At 40.6% G+C, this 18,130-nt stretch overlaps 1 protein-coding gene across 3 annotated transcripts in view; it reads left to right on the top strand.

Moving 5' to 3' along the window:
* The window catches only part of LOC122655676 (DExH-box ATP-dependent RNA helicase DExH7, chloroplastic), a 116,539-nt gene that overhangs the window by 30,654 nt on the left and 67,755 nt on the right, over nt 1-18,130 (top strand). For all 3 annotated transcript variants that reach the window (XM_043849942.1, XM_043849944.1, XM_043849945.1), the window contains exons 5-12: nt 4,777-4,930; nt 5,012-5,406; nt 5,684-5,902; nt 6,177-6,288; nt 6,377-6,556; nt 9,192-9,271; nt 12,749-12,871; nt 13,051-13,137. In XM_043849942.1, coding sequence (XP_043705877.1) covers nt 4,777-4,930; nt 5,012-5,406; nt 5,684-5,902; nt 6,177-6,288; nt 6,377-6,556; nt 9,192-9,271; nt 12,749-12,871; nt 13,051-13,137 — 1,350 coding nt within the window. The remainder of the gene's footprint in view (nt 1-4,776; nt 4,931-5,011; nt 5,407-5,683; nt 5,903-6,176; nt 6,289-6,376; nt 6,557-9,191; nt 9,272-12,748; nt 12,872-13,050; nt 13,138-18,130) is intronic.

Raw genomic sequence — 18,130 nt, 5'->3', positions numbered from 1 at the left:
GACGGGCCTTAAGGCGAGCAAGAGAGCCATCCCCATTAACCTCGACAACATATACCAAACGACAACCTATGGCAGATTTCCTAGGTGGCAATGGAACAGGGTCCCAAGTCTGGTTATGTTCCAATGCTTGCAGTTCCTCCTCCATAGCTGTCCTCAACCAGAACTAGATAATGCCTCTGCAGTGGTCTTAGGAATGGGATGAGATTCAACAGTAGAAAGACAGGCACAAAAAGAAGTGGACAAACCTGAATAAGAAACATGAGAAGAAAGAGGGTGTTGAACACACCGACGTGTACCTTTTCGATGAGCAATGGGAAGGTCCAAATCCGGAGGTGGAGGAATAGGGATTGGTGCAGAATCTTCAAACGGCAAAGAGGTGACAATAAGTAGAGGGTCAACAGGGGCAACAACTTCTTCCCTTGGACTACAGCTTTTAACATTGCGAACTTCAGGCCGAGCAGTGATAGGCACAGGAATAGGCGGAGCAGGCACAAGCACAGGCATAGGAGACTAAACAAAATATATTGGAATATCCTCATCCAAAGTAGATGGAAGGACTGAGTCACACACATATGACTGAGACTCAAAGAAGGAAACATCTGCAGTAATAAAATATTTCGGAAGAGTAGGAGAATAACACCGATACCCCTTCTGAACCTGAGAGTATCCAACAAAAACACACTTATGAGTTCTCGGGTCAAGCTTGGATAACCTAGGCGTATGGTCTTGAACGAAACAAACACATCCAAAAACACGGGGTGGCAAATGAAATAAAGTTTCGGAAGGAAAAAGCAAAGTATGAGGAATACCACCTTGCAACAGAGAAGAGGGCATGCGATTGATGAGATAGCATGCAGTCAAAACGGCATCCGTCCAAAAAGATTTGGTCACCCTCATTTCAAAGAGAAGGGACCGAGTAACTTCCATCAAGTGATGATTCTTCCGTTCTGTCACACCATTTTGTTGAGGTGTGTCAGGACAGGAAGATTGATGAATAATACCCTGGGTAGTCATAAAAGCATTAAATGGAGCAGAAAAATATTCCCGTGCATTGTCGCTACATAAAACTTTGATATAACAACCAAATTGATTCTTTACTTCAGCAACAAATGTGGAAAAGATGAAAAATAATTCAGACCGACATTTCATTAGATACAATCATATAACACAAGAGTAGTCATCAACAAAAGTAACAAAATACTTAAACCCAAGATTGGACTGTATCGGACACGGACCCCATACATCAAAATGAACCAAATAAAAAGGATCAGTGGCCCGTTTATTTACTCTAGGGGAATAACTCACACGGTGAAGTTTCCCAAACTGACAAGACTCACAATCTAAAACCGAAAGAGAATGAAAACTAGGATAAAGTGTCTGCAAACTTTGTAGGGAAGGATGTCCTAGCCAAAAATGTATCTGGTGAGGGGATGATGTACTCGAACAGGCAACAGAAGGTGTGCCCTCAAGAAGATATAGCCCCCCGATACTCTGCCCCTACCAATCGTCTTCTTCGTCTGGAGATCCTGAAAAACACAACCATCCGGGAAAAAGGTTATAGAACAGTTATATGCTTTAGTGATTTGCCTAACTGACAAAAGATCAAATGGGAATTTAGGTAAATATAAGACTGAAGACAAGGATATGGTGGAAGTGGGCTGAATGGTGCCAGTACTTTTGACTGTGGCAAAGGAACCGTCAGTAAGAGTAACACTAGAAGAAGAGGTCTGTAAGGAGGAAAATATACCTGACATCCCAGACATTTGATCTGACGCCTCTGAATCAATAATCCAGGGTCTAGAAGTGAAGAGGCACGCAGTGGCATTACTTGTCTGGACAAAAGTATCAGTGGAAGGAGTTTCCTAAGATGCCTTTCCCTGGCTGTACTGAGCATACTCCTCCTCTGTCATGGTCAAAGTTACACGACGCTCCTCCATAAGCGACAAAGGGGCTGCTGGTTCAGTACTGGCAGTGTTAGCTATCTTGGACTGAGGTGGCTTGCCATGTAACTTCCAATAGAAACGCTGAATATGGCCAGGTTTACCACAGTGGTGACATGTCCTCACCGGACCCGTTTTCTCAGATTTATCAGTCAAGCCTTGAGTACTAGCTGATGAAGAAACAACAAATGGTGGATTCTTAGTAAGACCACGGCCATTGCTCACAAGGGCAGCGCTATCAACAGTGCTAGAGTCTTGTGTAGTATCTTGGAGTACACGAAGAACCTTAGAAAAGGTATCTGCAAGTGAGGGAACCTTGTCACCACAAGGATCTGAGATCGAACAGAATCAAATTCTGGTCCCAAGCTACCCAAGAAGCTCATAACAGCCAACTGCTCCCGTTGGTTCTGCATTTGTGTTTTATCAGAGGTAATGGGCAGTGCATTCAATTCTTGATACATACGCTTGAAGTCACAAAGGATTGGGTAAGTGGACGACCCTTCCTATCAACACGATAAAATTCCTGGGACAGTTCATAAATCCTATAAAGGTTGTTGTTTCCAAAGTACAACACAACCAAGTAATCCCATAGTTCCTTGACAGTGTTGATATGAGTGACTAGATGAACAATGTTGCTGTCCATAGAATTCAGCATTTGTCCCAAAATTCGAGCATCAGTAATTTCCCATGAAGACTCATCAATACCCGCATGCTTCACCCCTGTCAAGTGATTTTTGTCACTCCTTCCAGTCAGAACTAAGGACACAATCGTCTGCCACTACTGAAAGTTGTGACTCCCTTCCAATTTCTTAGATGTGAGATATGTTGATGAGGAGGATACAACCTCAGTTACCAACTTAGCGTCCTTTTGAGTCTCTCCCATTACAACCGAAACAAGGTAAATCAGAAATAGAGTTCGACAGATTCAAGGGCAGCAGTAAAGCAGTCCAAATATCTTCAAATAACAAACCAGCCAAACAGTCCAATGGAAACCAAATCAAACAGCCAAACACTCCAACAAGTCTCAACAATCGATCACCGACAAAGGGTTTCAAGTAGCAGAAAAATTGATCTCAATCAAAGAGCATCAAAGAGCCATATATCCAAAAAAGTCGATCTCAATCAACCAAACCAAAGACCATACAACCATAGAAATCGATTAAAAATCGATCTAGAAAGTAATCCCTTCACTACCGAATGCAAAGATGCATGGTAGAACATCAAACATCACTATCTCAATTCTCAATCGAGTTACTCAATCACTAGAGATAGAAAACATAAAATCGATCCACTATTTTCAGAATACATCCGGAAAGAAAGAAGACATCAAACCTGATTAAAGAGTATTCCAATGTCTCTAATCCATCACACCATAGTTCCCAAACTTCAAGAAAAATCTGGGGGAAACTCCCCCTGCTGCAGAAAGGAAGCCGAGAGCCCTAGGAGATTGGTCACACCTTCACCTTCTTGTTGTGGGGATGAAGAAGACGATGGAGAACCAAGCGGAGTTGTGTGAGCTTGTACCTAGTAATCAGATAAGCTCTGATACCATGTAAATAAACAGAAAAGAGATGGAAGAAGTGAGGAAGAAGAAAAGAGAACCAAAGAGCAGCTCTCTCGTTGAATGATGGGGCTGCGATATTTCTTTTATATAAAGGGTTTACACTTAGGGGCGACAAGGGAAAACAAAATTAAATAAAGAGAGAGAGGAGATCCTCTTGGTATTAGCGCCAGAAACCTGATGCTAATCCCGAGAGGAAATATTCTCCCTCTCAACACTTTCCAATGAATCCAAGATTGCTTAAATCTGATTTATATTGAAGGAGTTCTGTTCTGGTCAAACCTTATTCGATACCATGTCCAAGAACAATATACACTATCAAACTTGGGTCAAAACCACAAACATTGTTTTGAGTGTTCTCTATGTGAAACTAATGCATGGATTGGGTTCAAAATGTCAAAAATAGGCAGCACAACAAGAATCAGGGCAAAAAAACAACTTATGGGCTTCGAAACCAAGGTTCGAGTTAGCCTGGAGAAAGTACCAAGTTTCGACCAAGATATGGTCAAAACTGAAACATTCTCGGTTTCTGGCTGGTTGAAACCGAGATTTAGAACCTTGGCGGACATCAAACCTGACCTGAAAAGGAAAAAAAAACAAAAGGGAGTACCCAATGTGCGAGGCTCCTGTCATTGCGGGGTCTGGGGAGGGTCATAATGTACGCAGAGTTACCTCTACTTTCGCAAAGAGGCTATTTCCAGACTCGAACCCGTTGGTCACAATGGGGCAACCTTACCGTTGCACCAAAGTCTGCCCTCTGAAAAGGAAACAAAAACATTAACAAAAAATAACTTAAAACTCCTTTGATTGAACAGCTTATTGAAGTCCTAAAAAAAAAAAAAAAAAAAAAAAAAAAACTAGGATCGTCTCAGCTTTTTGGGAAGTAGTTTTTGTTTTGAGGGAATACATCAAGAAGGCTTGGATACAATGGCCATAGCGAGCTGGAACTGACTCGGACTCCATAATAACAACCAAAATGGGACTGGAATTAACAGGTCTTATTCCAGCCCGAATGATACTGACTAATAACATTCAGAAATGAAAAATAAAACTGCTAACAGATCCCCCCTGACAGAACAGGATTAAAAATTCCTAGTAAGACGAGGAATTCTGAAACCACAAGCTCACTTCAGCCTCTTTTTCCTCTGGTACTGCTTCTGGAACTTAGCTTCTACATCAAAGGTTTTCAGTCCCTTCTGAACTTTAATGTTGTGAGATGTTTTCTATTGCTTCTGATGTTGGCCATGTTGGTTTTGTTTCTTGGATTATTTACAGGCTTCTGATCCAAGCTTACGTGCTATTTCTATTGCCAAAGAATATCATATTGCAAGAATAGAGGCGATTGATGCCAAAGAGAGAGGAGATAAGAAAAGACAGGAACAGGCTGGCCATTTAATCCGCAAACTTAAGCAAGAGATATCTGCTCTAGGTTAAACATTCTTCTGCTATCTGTTCTATGAGCCATTGTTTGTTTCACAGTATTGACGTGATGTGTGAATTAACGAAGCAGGGCTATCGGATGAAATCTTGGCATCTGGATTGGGCGAAGATCATAGTTCTATTAACATATTTTCTGATTCTACGGCTTGCAATGGTCCTGAGACAATGAAGTTAAGTGGTGCTGACATCGTAGCTCCTGAGATTGAAGCCTCAGTTGATGGAAATGTTGGGGAAAGTTGCAGCAATGAGGCGTTTGTTGATCCTTCTGATTCGTCGAATGTTCCAGCCAGGGAGGGAGTTGTTGTCGACAATTTGGAGCCTAGAGATGTTGCACTCATTGGTTTATTCTCTGAAGATGCCTCTGGAGCTTTACCTCCTGAAATTGTTGAACTGCAAAAGAAAGAAAAGATAGCACAATTATTTAGTGGACGGAATTTGGAAAAAATTGAAGGCATTTGGAAAAGGGTAATAACTTGCAGTGTCAGTTTTTGAGTCAAGGAACTTGTCCCTGTATTAGCCGGTTGGATTTACTCATAACCATGCCAAAATGAGTAAAACCGATTAGTTAGGCTAGTTTCTGCTTTACATTGTTTCTCTTTGTGATGTATCATATCGGCTGTGGCAACCCTTTGGTCTGTCTTTCAGCTCTTCATATTTGTTGTCTCTAACTTCTTTAGAATTTATTTTCTGTTTTCCCCCGTTTATCTATTAGTTATTTCTTAAATGCTTTTCAAAATGACAGGGTGACCCACCAAAGATTCCCAAGGCTGTTCTTCACCAGCTTTGCCAGAAGTTTGGGTGGGAGGCACCCAAGTTTAATAAATTGCCTGGGAAAGTAAGTAGATTCTCGTATGCTGTCAGTGTATTACGCACAGCCAGTGGGAGGGGTAAGAGCAGAAAACCTGGAGGACTGATTACCCTCCAGCTTCCCATCCAAGATGAAGCCTCTGAATCTGCTGAGGTAACTACACACCCGTTGGAAGCTTGTTATCATGCAATACCCATATTGGTTTGTAGAGTAAAGAATTAACTCTAATTTTTGAGACCTTTCTATACTGCGTACAAACTTTATCCTTCCCTGATTGTTATGTAATTCAAGAACTCCTGTTTTCTGAATGAATTGGTGCTAGAAAAAAAAAACCTGCTTTACATTTTGAAGGTTAAGATGAACCCTTGGTAGCTCTTTGTGAATGTTGCTTCAAAGGTTGTGAAGTTCTAGTTGAATGATTTTGCAGGATGCACAGAATAAAGTTGCAGCATTTGCTCTTTATCGTCTATTTCCGGATCTTCCTGTTCACCAACTAATTGTAGAGCCATACTCTTCATTCATTATAAAGTGTTGCGAAGGTGATATTTCTTGCATTCTACGACATAGCATATGAGAAATGGCTGTCTGGATTACTTAATGGTTGCCATTGTTGTTTGCAAGTTACAGGAGAATCTGCAACCAAGATAGAAGAAAGTGAGGAAGTCCGTAGAGCTGATTTTGTGGATTCGTTGTTGACTGCTGACAATTCAGTATCGGCGGTTACAAAGGAACTCATTTGTAATGAAGAGCTTGTAAAACCTTATGTTCCAGAGAGCTCACATTCTATTACTGCCACGAAAGCTGAAAGTATGTTGTCAGACTTGTTTGTGTTTCATCTTATGCAGAAACAAAAACTAAATGACCTGAAATTATGTTGGAAAATGGAAAACTATAGTGACTGTTTATTTGGTCAGAAGGTTTAAAAGTATAGCACGAATGAGCTTGCGGGTTCAATCCTTCGTTTGGCAAGGTTGATATCCCATCTATGAAAAAGTATTATAGAAGAAGGTGGATGGACATCATCAGATAAAGAGAAAACATTGTAGCCTTTCTCAGTTCCTAGTACTACTTGATTTGTTATTCTAATAGTAGCCTTACTAGTGCAGCAGCAAAAGAAGTTCTGCCAACAAGAGACCCTACAATGTTATACCAATAGGAGAGAGTAACGAGTGGTCAGAACTCTGACTACCATCAAAGACGATAGGCATAAGACCCGGAGTATAATCCAAGAATATACACTAAAAGGCTCTAGATTGCCACCGGGGGGGGGGGGGAGGGGGAAGGGGGAACTAAGGTAGAGAGAAAAGAAAATCAGAAAAGAGAAAGACCTACATCTGTTCACCTCAAAATCCTGCTAAAGAACCTCAAACGACTATCAGAAATCAACAGAACACCTTACGCCTTACACCGAAGTCTTGATTCTTGGGGCCAACTGCTGGCCCTTCGTGTAGCCTTTTCTACTGTTGCATCGCCACTTTACATTCCGTACTGAGTTTATAAAAGGATATGGGTGTCTTATCAAGCAATACTTTCACTGTGTTGTCTCATATATACCACTGGATCCACTGACATCCATGATGTCTGCCTTTTTTCTATCCCATACCTCTAGACCCTTGTAAAAACCATTTTGGAAATTTTAGAATGTTAAATCATCAAAGTTGAGACGTTTTACTCTTTTTTCCGCTTAAGATGTAATATTTTTCTGTTCATCTGTTGTCATGTTGATGTTGTAATATCTCAGATATTACTAATGTTATGCCTACTTGATTTTGGTGGTCCTTCTTAACCAATTCCCTATATTTTGATGGATCAAATTTATTCCGACTCTTTTCCTATCATGCTTGTTGTATTGATTATGAACACTAACCCTAATACTCACACTAAGCTATCTCTTTCTCTGATTCATTCATGTGCCTTGCTGGTATTATCTTTAAGTTACTGTCTATGTAAAGTGTGGTACAGCTCCCAACTTCCTTTGTGGCTTTTCCTGTCAGTTTGATTAACTAACCCATCCTTTTGGCTGAAACATGTAAAGTTATCCTGCGTATAAGTAAACTAGGCAGGTTTTGCAACTGCTAAAACCTTGATGCCAATGAATTTAAAACTGAAAATTTGGAGATGGAATCTCAGTACCAAGGCTCAAGATTTCTCGAAATATTTCAGCTTTGAGAAGTGTTGAAATGAAACAGCCTGCGATACTCAAGAATGTCCAGATTTTGACCAAAATTTTGGGCAAAACGTTACTTTGCTTTTATAATAAAAGCAAAGTATTGAACGAAATGGGTTGAAATTTCGAGCCATTTTCTTCGTTTCGACGAGTTTCGCTGGGGAAGGGGGAAAACCTAGTTTTTGTGATATCTTGGCCAAATCACTGGTGTACAAGGTTGGAACAAGTACTTGGGAAATAGAGGAACACATTGAAAGTGACGATTTGCTGCGTTGTTGGAAGATTTATGCAAGATTCAAAGTTAGAGATGTATCACTTTTCCCAAAAATTAATTTAAAAAACAAACAGGAGAAATACTTGATGGTTGACCTTCAATTTTTTATATATTACACACCATAGCCCGATCTATGACTTCACGGAGCTGTAAATTTTTTTCTGGAAAAAATTGATTTTCTTGCAACAAATTTCTGAAAAAGTGGGGTATTAGACTAGGTGTTTGGAGTTCAATTTTATGTATGTTAGACACCATTGGTCAATTTACAGCCTCACAGAGTCTTTTTTTTTCTTTCAAAAAAGTAATTATTTAATTTCTGGATTAAAAAATTATTTAAAAAAACAGAAATTTTATAAAAATAGGTAGAAATTAAATGTTTTGGTTTGAAAATCTTCAAGGGTTCCACTATGTTTAGAGAACCTAAAATAGAGTTTCTAAAAGTTTCGGGACCTAATTTGGCAATTTAGTCCTTGAAACCCTTCATTGAAACTTGATGGCGAAATGTATAGGTTTTGACCGAAAGTTCAGTGAAATCTTGAACCTTGCTCAGTACCTTTCTCATTGTGAAAAGAGTACAATGAGCAGCCTCTTCTTCCATATCCTTGAAAGATAACGTATTTAGGAATATTCTGACTGAAGCTGTTGCCTTACTCTCCTTGAACCCCTTTCTTTCTTTTTCTCTTCCCGCTGGCCCCCCACCCTACAAATTGCTCGTGGATTTCACTTTGTCTTCTAATGCTACTTGAATGGTGTTGAATTACTAATGCATAGATTTTAATTTAGATCCTCTATCATTGTCTTTTCATTCTATGCATTCAGTCTGAATCTCAGTTCTCCTTTAGAAGCATTTTTTTCTTACACCTAGGGTAAATCTATCATAAGATGTACAAAATTAAATTCTGGTCTTCTTGTTTTTTGTGTATCTTCTCTTTGGTACATGTTTAGAGTATTTGTTTCGTCACTGTACATTTGATGTGACTATTTTTCGTATTTTTTAACAGGAATGAATTATTACAAAGAGGTTGAGAGTACCTATTTGAGACAAGAACAAGAAAACAAAATGAAAGTGCCGAGATACAAGGTTGGCACAGTTATCCTCAAAGAACTGATAATGATATGTCTCTTTTCATTTAGATTTGTTGCAATCCCCCTCCCCCTCCCAACCGCCCCCCCCCAAAAAAAAAAAAAAAAAAAAAAAAAAGATACAAAAAATCTTGTTCCTGTAAACAAACGCTACCATACGTCCATACTGAACATTCCCAGATGTTATTTTCCTTATCAACAGCAAAATCTGTTAGAAAACAGGAACACATACAAGAAATGCAAAACGTTGTTGAGAAGAAATCTACAAAAATTCCCCAAGGCCAGGCAAAAGGTTACTGAAGGAAAGAGAGGGTGGGGATTGGAAATATGGGAATACTGTAGAGGCAGTGTCCAACCAGGGGTATGTGCATAAACCATGCTCATTGCAATACTAAATAAAAGAGTTCACAAATGTGGAATCTTTTATAGAAGTGTTTAATAAGCTGCTTTGTTGGTTCAGACTTAAAACTTACTGTTTTATCCAATCAGTCTGCTGGTGTGGTGATTAGAATGTAGAAACTTTAGAGGACTATTCATCCTCCATTCTGATTTAATAGCATCTCAGGTTCTGAGGTCAGGCAGTAGATGATTCGCTTGGAGTGATAATTGGATGTCTAGACCTCTTGTTCTGCTCCAATAAAAGGGCTCTGCCAACCAGCAAAATTGACTAAAAACCAAGGATTCCCTTCCATGCCTTTGCTTGTGCTCTATGTGGTTTCCCAGCTGAGAATGCATGTTGGTCATTTGTCGAAACAGATTGTTGTGATCTTGGGGTTCGAAAACCCTAAATTTGGGTTGCTATGGGCCCACGCAAGTGTACACTAACCAAAGGTTGAAATATAATGGCACAACTGTGAATAAATTGAAGTTGCAAAGGGGGGAGTGACAATCTGATAAATAACCAGATTTCTGAAGGGGTTACTAGATAGGTTAAAATGAAACGGATATGAAGGGGTTTAGGATTTATTGAGCAGGGATAGAATAGGAACTAAATTAAAAGACATGAGGTACTTAGTGGTAAAAGGGAGGGCGATATGGGAATAAGGGATTAAACGGGCTTTAATTAATAAGTGGGGGAGGTTGTCTTCAACCTCACGATAGAATAAATAAGGTAACGGCAGAACCAGACCTGCTTTCAGGCAAGAGAACTCATCTATAGGAGTTCCGATGGGGCTGAAACTTTGGGAGGAAGTCGGAAACTTAAGGTCTTCTGGTTACACACCGTAAACAGTCAAGGGCGGCCAACGAGGACAACCCAAGGTCACAAACACTACCACACAATAGTTGCAGAGTCAGCAGCAATACCACAGCTTTGGTTCTTCCGAGTAGAATGGTTTCCAGAGGCTAAAAGCCTCGGTTAGGATTGTCTAGGACGGAAAGGTTCACTCCCAAGTCCCAAGGTATGAGGAAGAAAGATGGAGGAGTGAGGGATTTGGCTTCTAATTGCTGGCCTAGAAAAATCGCTGGAACAGAGTATCGATTTCCAGCAAAGAAGAAAGTGATAACAGAAATAAAAGGACAGAAGAAATAAGAAAAAAGAAGAAGAATAGAAGAAGAGATGGAAGAGGAACTCACTGAGAGAGGGAAAGGAGGGAGAAAGAGTCGATAGATAAGCTGCCCTAAGCCAAACAAAACTCAAAATTCCATTCGTGTATTCTGAAAATTTTCAATTGAGTTACTTCCATATAGATAGAAACTAAAGACCAAACAAAACTCAAAATTCCATTCGAGTAGGGAACATGGTTTGAGGATTGGCTTTGGCTAAGTGCAGCTGGATTAGTAAATTTTTTTGGTGGGGGCGAGGGATTCCTAAATCCTAAACTAGATGAGGAACAGGAGGTCTCGAAGTCGAAACCTCCTGGGGGCTAGGCTCAACTGCACTAGTCTCAAGCCAACTGTGGTACCAGGTGTCCTTGGTCGGATTTGTCATTTACAGGACTGATCTTAGCTATTATACAGTGGATAGGCCAATCACACTGTAATCCAATACCTTATTCACCAAAACTTTAGGAAGTAATCTTGCAGTAGATCTGCCCCTTCAATTGAAACCAAAAATGGATCTAATTTTCTCAAGTTTGGAGGATGCTGCCCATTGGACCAAGTAAAAGAGATTTGTTTAAAAAAAAAAAATGGAAGCATGATCATCCCCTCCAGACCATACCACACTGGCACACTCAACTTTTATTAACTTGAATAGCTGACTGCTCTAAACTGCTAAATTGGCATCTACGTGGCTATCCTCGAGTCTCTGTTGCATACCCATCATATTCCATGCTAATCTTCTTGTGACTAGTCACTAGTCACTTACCTAGTTACCTAAAGTTCTTTACCTTTGCTGAAGAGAGAAGACAACATGCACTAGTTGCCATTTTCCGGCGTTGATTAGTAATAAAAGACTTCTCATATTACTCAGACTTGTAGTATCTGGTGTCACAGGTGAGGGTTAATCAACTCCATGTGATGGAGCCACCTTCTCGAGCTCTTCCTCATGCTCAATGTCAACTGCTACAGACTAAGGACCTAACGTTGGCTTAAAAAATTTAGTTCCAAGTCCCAACTTGGATGCCAAATGATAGAATTTGGATACTCTCCATGAGAAGGGAAACCAGCACCGTTTTGTGGATCAAAGGACTTTTGAAAATTGATTCTCCATGACTGAAGATGAGTAGATGACAGGAATGGACGCACCCTTGTGAAGCCAAAGAGATATTCTTCTCATCAAGTGTAACTGTTGGCCTCTTCCCTTATCGATTTGTTAAATAAGAGAAATTGCACCCAATGAATCAAGCAGCTTGCTAGAGGGTTCTACATCACAAAGACGTGGGCTTAGGCCTAAAATTCCACGGGCTCTAGTAGGCAGCCCACTAGGGGACAAGAGGTCCATCCTGAGTGAGCCCTCAACCAGACAAAAAGGAAGAGGCATTGGAAGAGGTCTATGGTCCTTTGCCTAAGATGGGCAGCCCATTAACAAAGGAGGATATTAAAGGAAGACTCAATTCGTTCAAATCCTCTTCAGTTTGGTTCAACATATATTGAGTGGACGGTTGGACTGGAACCACCCACACAAAAGAGCATTTGAATTTGATCCTCATTTTTTCTGAAATGGCAAGACATATCTCTTCCAGCCTCATTTCCTGAAAAGGATAACATCAATACCATATTCTCTCCCAACTTTCTGCAAATGGTATTAATGAAGAGAATCACCAAGGCCATGGATATTCCAAGACAAAAATCTTTTGAGAACAAGGGGTTCTTCTACTCTCCTTACTCTGTATGACCTTCTCTGCTACTTGATCGGACTTTGGAGAGCCCCAAGTCAACAAATTCCTTACGTAGTAAAAAGAGCTGTCCTTACATTTTTGGTCTATGACCATTAATGTGCCCTTGGGGCCTTGCATCTTCCCCGCATTATGAGATGCAAAATTTTCCTTTTAGCTTCTCTTTTTCTTGACATGTATTATGCTTTCCTTTTCAGGAAATGTTAAAAGCTAGAGCTGCTCTACCCATTGCTGAATTGAAAAGCAATATACTGCATCTATTGAAGGAGAATGATGTTCTTGTCGTTTGTGGGGAAACGGGGTGTGGAAAGACAACTCAGGTACTATTGTATGTTTTTCTTTCCCTCCATCTTATACCCTTTTTTACATTTACAGCATTTTCAAGCTGTTGCAGTTTTGGAACTTCTTGTAAATGTGATTTTTCCTAGTTTGTGGGAAAACTTTTTCCTCACATTCCAGAACATGGTGGTTGGATGATGCTAAGGAAGAAATTTTGTAGGTCCCACAATTCATATTGGATGACATGATTGAAGCTGGACTTGGTGGGCAGTGTAGCATTATTTGCACACAACCAAGGAGAATAGCGGTATGCAATATTATATACATTTTTTTACTGACTATAGCTTTGTTGGACTTTAGTTTATGTTTGTTTCTTTTATATATATATATTGTTCTTTCTGTTCTGTTCTCTTTGCTTTCCTTTTCTTCTCCCTTGTTTCTGAAGGGACTGTTGTTTGAAGGTCTGGTTATTAATTGCTTTTGCACTCTTTCAACACCATAGACCATTCAAAAGAGGACACTCCCATAACCATATGAACCTTAGAGGTTAGATTTGCGTCATGGAAAATACTTCTGTTTTTCCCCCTTCAATGAACCCATTGAGAAAATCTTACCATGATTTGATAAAAGGAATCTAAGAATTAAAAAAAATATCCAAATGTAGCATGAACCTGCCAAGAAATTCTCCGCAACTTTCCCAAAATGTCTTAAATTATAAGTATATTGCTTTCGCTGGAAAGGTAAGGAATTCTGTAGCTTAAATTCATACTCTCTATAACAGATGAACTAGCTAGAGAGCTGATTGGGAACATCTTTATATAGGGCCTTATCTGATTACGTTGCTTAGATGCTTCTAATCTCTGTTTCATTCCTATTATAAGCGTAGTAGTTAGAGGACACTTGCGTGAGTGCCATATATGCTTTTCTGGGAGCCAAATCTAACCTAAATGGTATCTTAGCACAATCAATAGCATTTTCGAAAATAGTGACCCAATAATGAGGGGAATGACATCCAAAGGTATTCTGGTAAATGAATATGTGAAAAACCAGTAAACAGAAACTTCTGAGCCAACCATAGCCTCACAAAGATCTTCACACAATAATGGCATATTGGTAAATATTCCAACAATAAGGGGAATATGGGTACATCTATATAGGTATAGGCGTACAGGATATATTAGTTATAATATTTTAAAATTAAGAATGGAAATATTAAATATAATGTACATTTTAGAACTGAGTGTATGTGGTACTATTTAAATTAAGACACTTCACTGCCCATCTCCAACTCTTCGATGTCATGTCACAATCTTGCTGTCCATTTTATTACCCTTAAATTTGATATATCATCTACATTATATTGTTAGCAAAGCAATGTGACTGACCGGCGGGAGTTCTATGTCCATTCGAAAATGGATGATCTAACAAAGGAATCCTTTTCCTTCATTTGTACAAGGTAGATACATTGTAATAGTTTGTCTCCTGAGCTGGTTATTACAGTGTTTTTATTAGTTTTTTCATTTGAATAAAGCTGTGTTTTTTATCCAAAAAAAGAAAGAAAAAATCTCAGATGCATCTGCTAAAATTTTCAAGATCCAATGGAATGGGCACTAACGTAGGAAATTTAAGAGAATCTAACTCTGAAAAGTTCCAAGAAAAAAAAACCAGACAAACTGGAGAAGACACAAGTCTGTAGTCTGCTGATAAAATCTTATCTTAAAAATTCAGATCAGTACCTTTTATACCTTAAACTGATGCGATTTGAATCGAGGCTCCAAAAACTCAGTTCGGATCGCTTATGGGCCCACCCAAGTGCTATACAACTCCAAGAATAAGTTTGATGGCTATTTCTGTACATATCCCCAAGTTTATTGAGGGGGGGGGGGTTGGCAAACCAGTAATTAACCAGAAATTGAAATCGCTGTTTGGTAGCCAAATAGGAAAAAGGTAACAAAAGGGATTTGTATTTGTTGATCAGGGGTAGTCTTGGAATGAAACATAAATAATGTAGAAGGAGTTCAACTAAGAACCACTCTGCAGTAGGATCGATATTAGTTGCATCAGAACACCAAAATGGAAACTAAATCAGAATTAGAAACTTAGTGAATAAGGACCAAACCAGCAGCAGGAATGGCTCCAAACTCCAAAGTAGGATCAAGTGAAGGCCTAGGCAAGGGTGGTTTGTGCTCCAAATGTCAGCCAATTCTAATGGCTGTTTGTGAAGTTATTCAAGTCTGAAGTTTGCAGCAGGTTCTGGGCAGAACTGAGATCGCAGGTGCGTTAGTCCTTCACTTGATTGTGTAAACAGTAGCAGCAATACTTGGTGATGATTGTGGATTGATTCAAGTCTTCAAAGAGTTCTCCAGCAGCAGTTTATTGCAGTCACAAGATGGCAGCAACAGTAGGGGTCGTTTGGAAGAACAAAAAAAGAGAATAGGATAGATAGAAAGGGGGATAGGGATAGGAGCGGGGGGGGGGGGGGTATCTGCTATCTCAGCCTTGGGTCTCCCACCCACAGCTATCTCAGCTGTTGAAAGGCAAATTCTTTCTCAGAATTGGAGACAAGCATTGCTTGTAAATTTCATTAATCAATTGGTGACTCTTTCTTACAATGGGTGCCAATTTTAAAGCTTAGGCAAGCTTACAAAATAGAAACTTCCTAAGATAAAATAGAAAGTAGGAACATAGAAACTAATGGAAAATAAAAACTACTAAGGCTTTATAGGATCCAGCCTTCTAAACAAGCAAGAAAACAAAATAGGAAAATAGAAACTAACGGAAAATAAAACTACTAAGGCTTTATAGGATCCAGCCTTCTAAACAAACAAGAAAACAAAATAGAAAGTAACTAAAATTAGAAGCTACTTAATGAAATATAATACACTTTCTAAAACTGAAAATGGAAACTAAACTTTGGCGGCATTAGGATAGGATCTTTCTCCACTTGATGGGCCCACAAGATCTTCTAAAAAGCATCCCCACACAAGGCAAATATGAGCTGTGACACTGTTCACGTGAATAGTGTTTTGGTCTTTTTTTCTTCATATTTCGATCTACATCTATAAAATAAGAGCAAGATAGAATAAAGGAAGAATGGAGGGGTAAAAATGGGAAAGAACCAGTTATAGTGACATTTAAAATTACATCACCTAAGCATGATGGAGCCTCCTCTCTTTCCGACTTCAGACCTATTTCTCTTTGTAATCTTCTCTACAAGTTCATTGCCAAAATCCTAGCTAATAGGATCAAGCTTGTCATCCCTGCCTTGGTCAGCTCCAACCAATCTGCCTTCATAGAGGGTAGAAGCATTGCGGATAATATTATCCTTTGCTCAGAAATTGTGCATGGATTTGACAGAAAATCCCACACTCCTGCTGCCCTTATGAAGATTGACCGTCACAAAGCTTTTAATTCCCTCAGATGGGACTTCATCGGTGATGTGCTCTCCCAGATGGGTTTTCCCCCTGCTTTCATCCGCTGGGTCCATGCCTGCTTATCCACCCCCTCTTTCTCAGTTATTGTGAATGGCTTCCCGGTGGGGTTTTTCAAATCTAAAGTTGGTATTCGTCAGGGATGTCCTCTCTCTCCTTTTCTATTCTCTCTGGCCCTGGAAGTCCTTTCCAGGAGCATCCAAGCCAAAACCGATCTCCACCTCATCTCCCCAATTCCCAAATGCAAGCAGCTGAACCTCACCCATTTGGCCTTTGCTGGCGACGATCTTATGATCTTCTCCAAAGCTTCCCCCTCTTCCATCTCTGAGATCATGGCTTCCCTTAACCTCTTCGAGAGTCTCTCTGGCCTCCGCATTAATCTCCTTAAATCCAAACTCTTCCTCTCTAGTGTCTCGACCCTTAACCGAGACTACCTCCTCCGTCTCACTGGTTTTTCTCTTGGCTCTCTTCCAGTGAAATACCTGGGTCTTCCCACCGCTAGGCTCTCTAGTCATCATTGCACTCCCATGCTTGACAATATTCGCAAGCATCTTCACTTTGGAAGGGTAGGCTCCTATCCTATGCGGGTAGGCTTGAATGCATTAAATCGGTGCTTCAATCTTCTTATATCTATTGGTGCGGCATCTTTGCCCTTCCCAAAGCCACCATCAAAGCTATGGAAGCCCTTTTCGTGCTTTCCTCCGGAAAGGAAAAGAATCCCACGATTCCTCTACCCTCTCCGGGAAATCCATCTCGCCTCCCAAAATCCGAAGGAGGTCTGGGCATCCGCCGTATCCGTGATTCCAATACCGCGGGTATTTTGAAGCTTATTTGGAAAATCTCCTCTAAGCATGACTCCATTTGGGTCCATTGGGTCTACTCCCACTTCCTCAGGAATGACTCCATTTGGACTGTTTCCGTCCCTGCGGATTCTTCTTGGATCTGGCGTAAGATCCTTCTTCTCCGCCCCCTGGCCCTTAGAGCCATTTCCTCTTCCATCTTGGATGGATCCTCCACCTCCCTCTGGCTTGACCCCTGGCATCCTTTTGGTGTCCTCTACAACTTCTTTGGAGCCAGAACAATTTATTCCTCCGGCATTCCAAAGTCTGCTCCCCCCTCCTCCATCATTTTTCAGGGTTCCTGGTCCCCCCCCTCCCCTACCTCCCTCGCCCTCTCCTTGATTTGGAATTCCCTCCCCACCCTCCCTCCCTCCCCCCATGCTCACGCGGACAAGGTTATTTGGCTCCCCTCCACTAATGGCCTTTTCAGCTTTAGATCCGCCTGGAATCTAGTCAGAACCCAAGCCCCTACTGTCCCATGGCATAAGTTAGTCTGGTTCAAAGGCCACATCCCTCGACATAGCTTCCTTGCTTGGAGAACCCTTAACCTTTGCCTCCCTACCCAAGCCTTCCTCTCCCACCGCAGAATCCACGTCCCCACATCTTGCATCTTCTGTTGGAATGGTTCAGAAGACATTGACCACCTTTTTTTTGCTTGCCCCTTTACCTCTACCATTTGGAAAAAAGCCCTTTCGTTTATCTGGCCTCGCAGTAGGAGACATCTCCCTTTCGCTCGAGAGTGGCTTTGGCTGGTCATGACTTACCCTGGATGCTCGATCTGTGACACTATGGGCAAGCTTGTGTTTTGCACTTCTCTTTACCACATTTGGATGGAGAGGAACCTTAGGAGATGGACTTCCAAATCTCGCTCCTTTGACTTGATTTGGAAAGCCATCTTTTGGGATGTCTCCACTAAGCTTACTTTTCTTCCTACCAAGGCTGTTTTGGACTCCCCAAGGAACAGGCATATTGTTGTGTCTTGGGGTTTAGATAGTGCTCTTTTAAGATCCCTCTCCCCCACTTAGTTGGG

This window comes from Telopea speciosissima, chromosome 3, assembly GCF_018873765.1.
Source record: "Telopea speciosissima isolate NSW1024214 ecotype Mountain lineage chromosome 3, Tspe_v1, whole genome shotgun sequence".
NCBI lineage: Eukaryota > Viridiplantae > Streptophyta > Magnoliopsida > Proteales > Proteaceae > Telopea > Telopea speciosissima.
The sequence above is the reverse complement of the archived record's forward strand: the minus strand, read 5'-3'. Positions and strand labels throughout refer to the sequence as shown.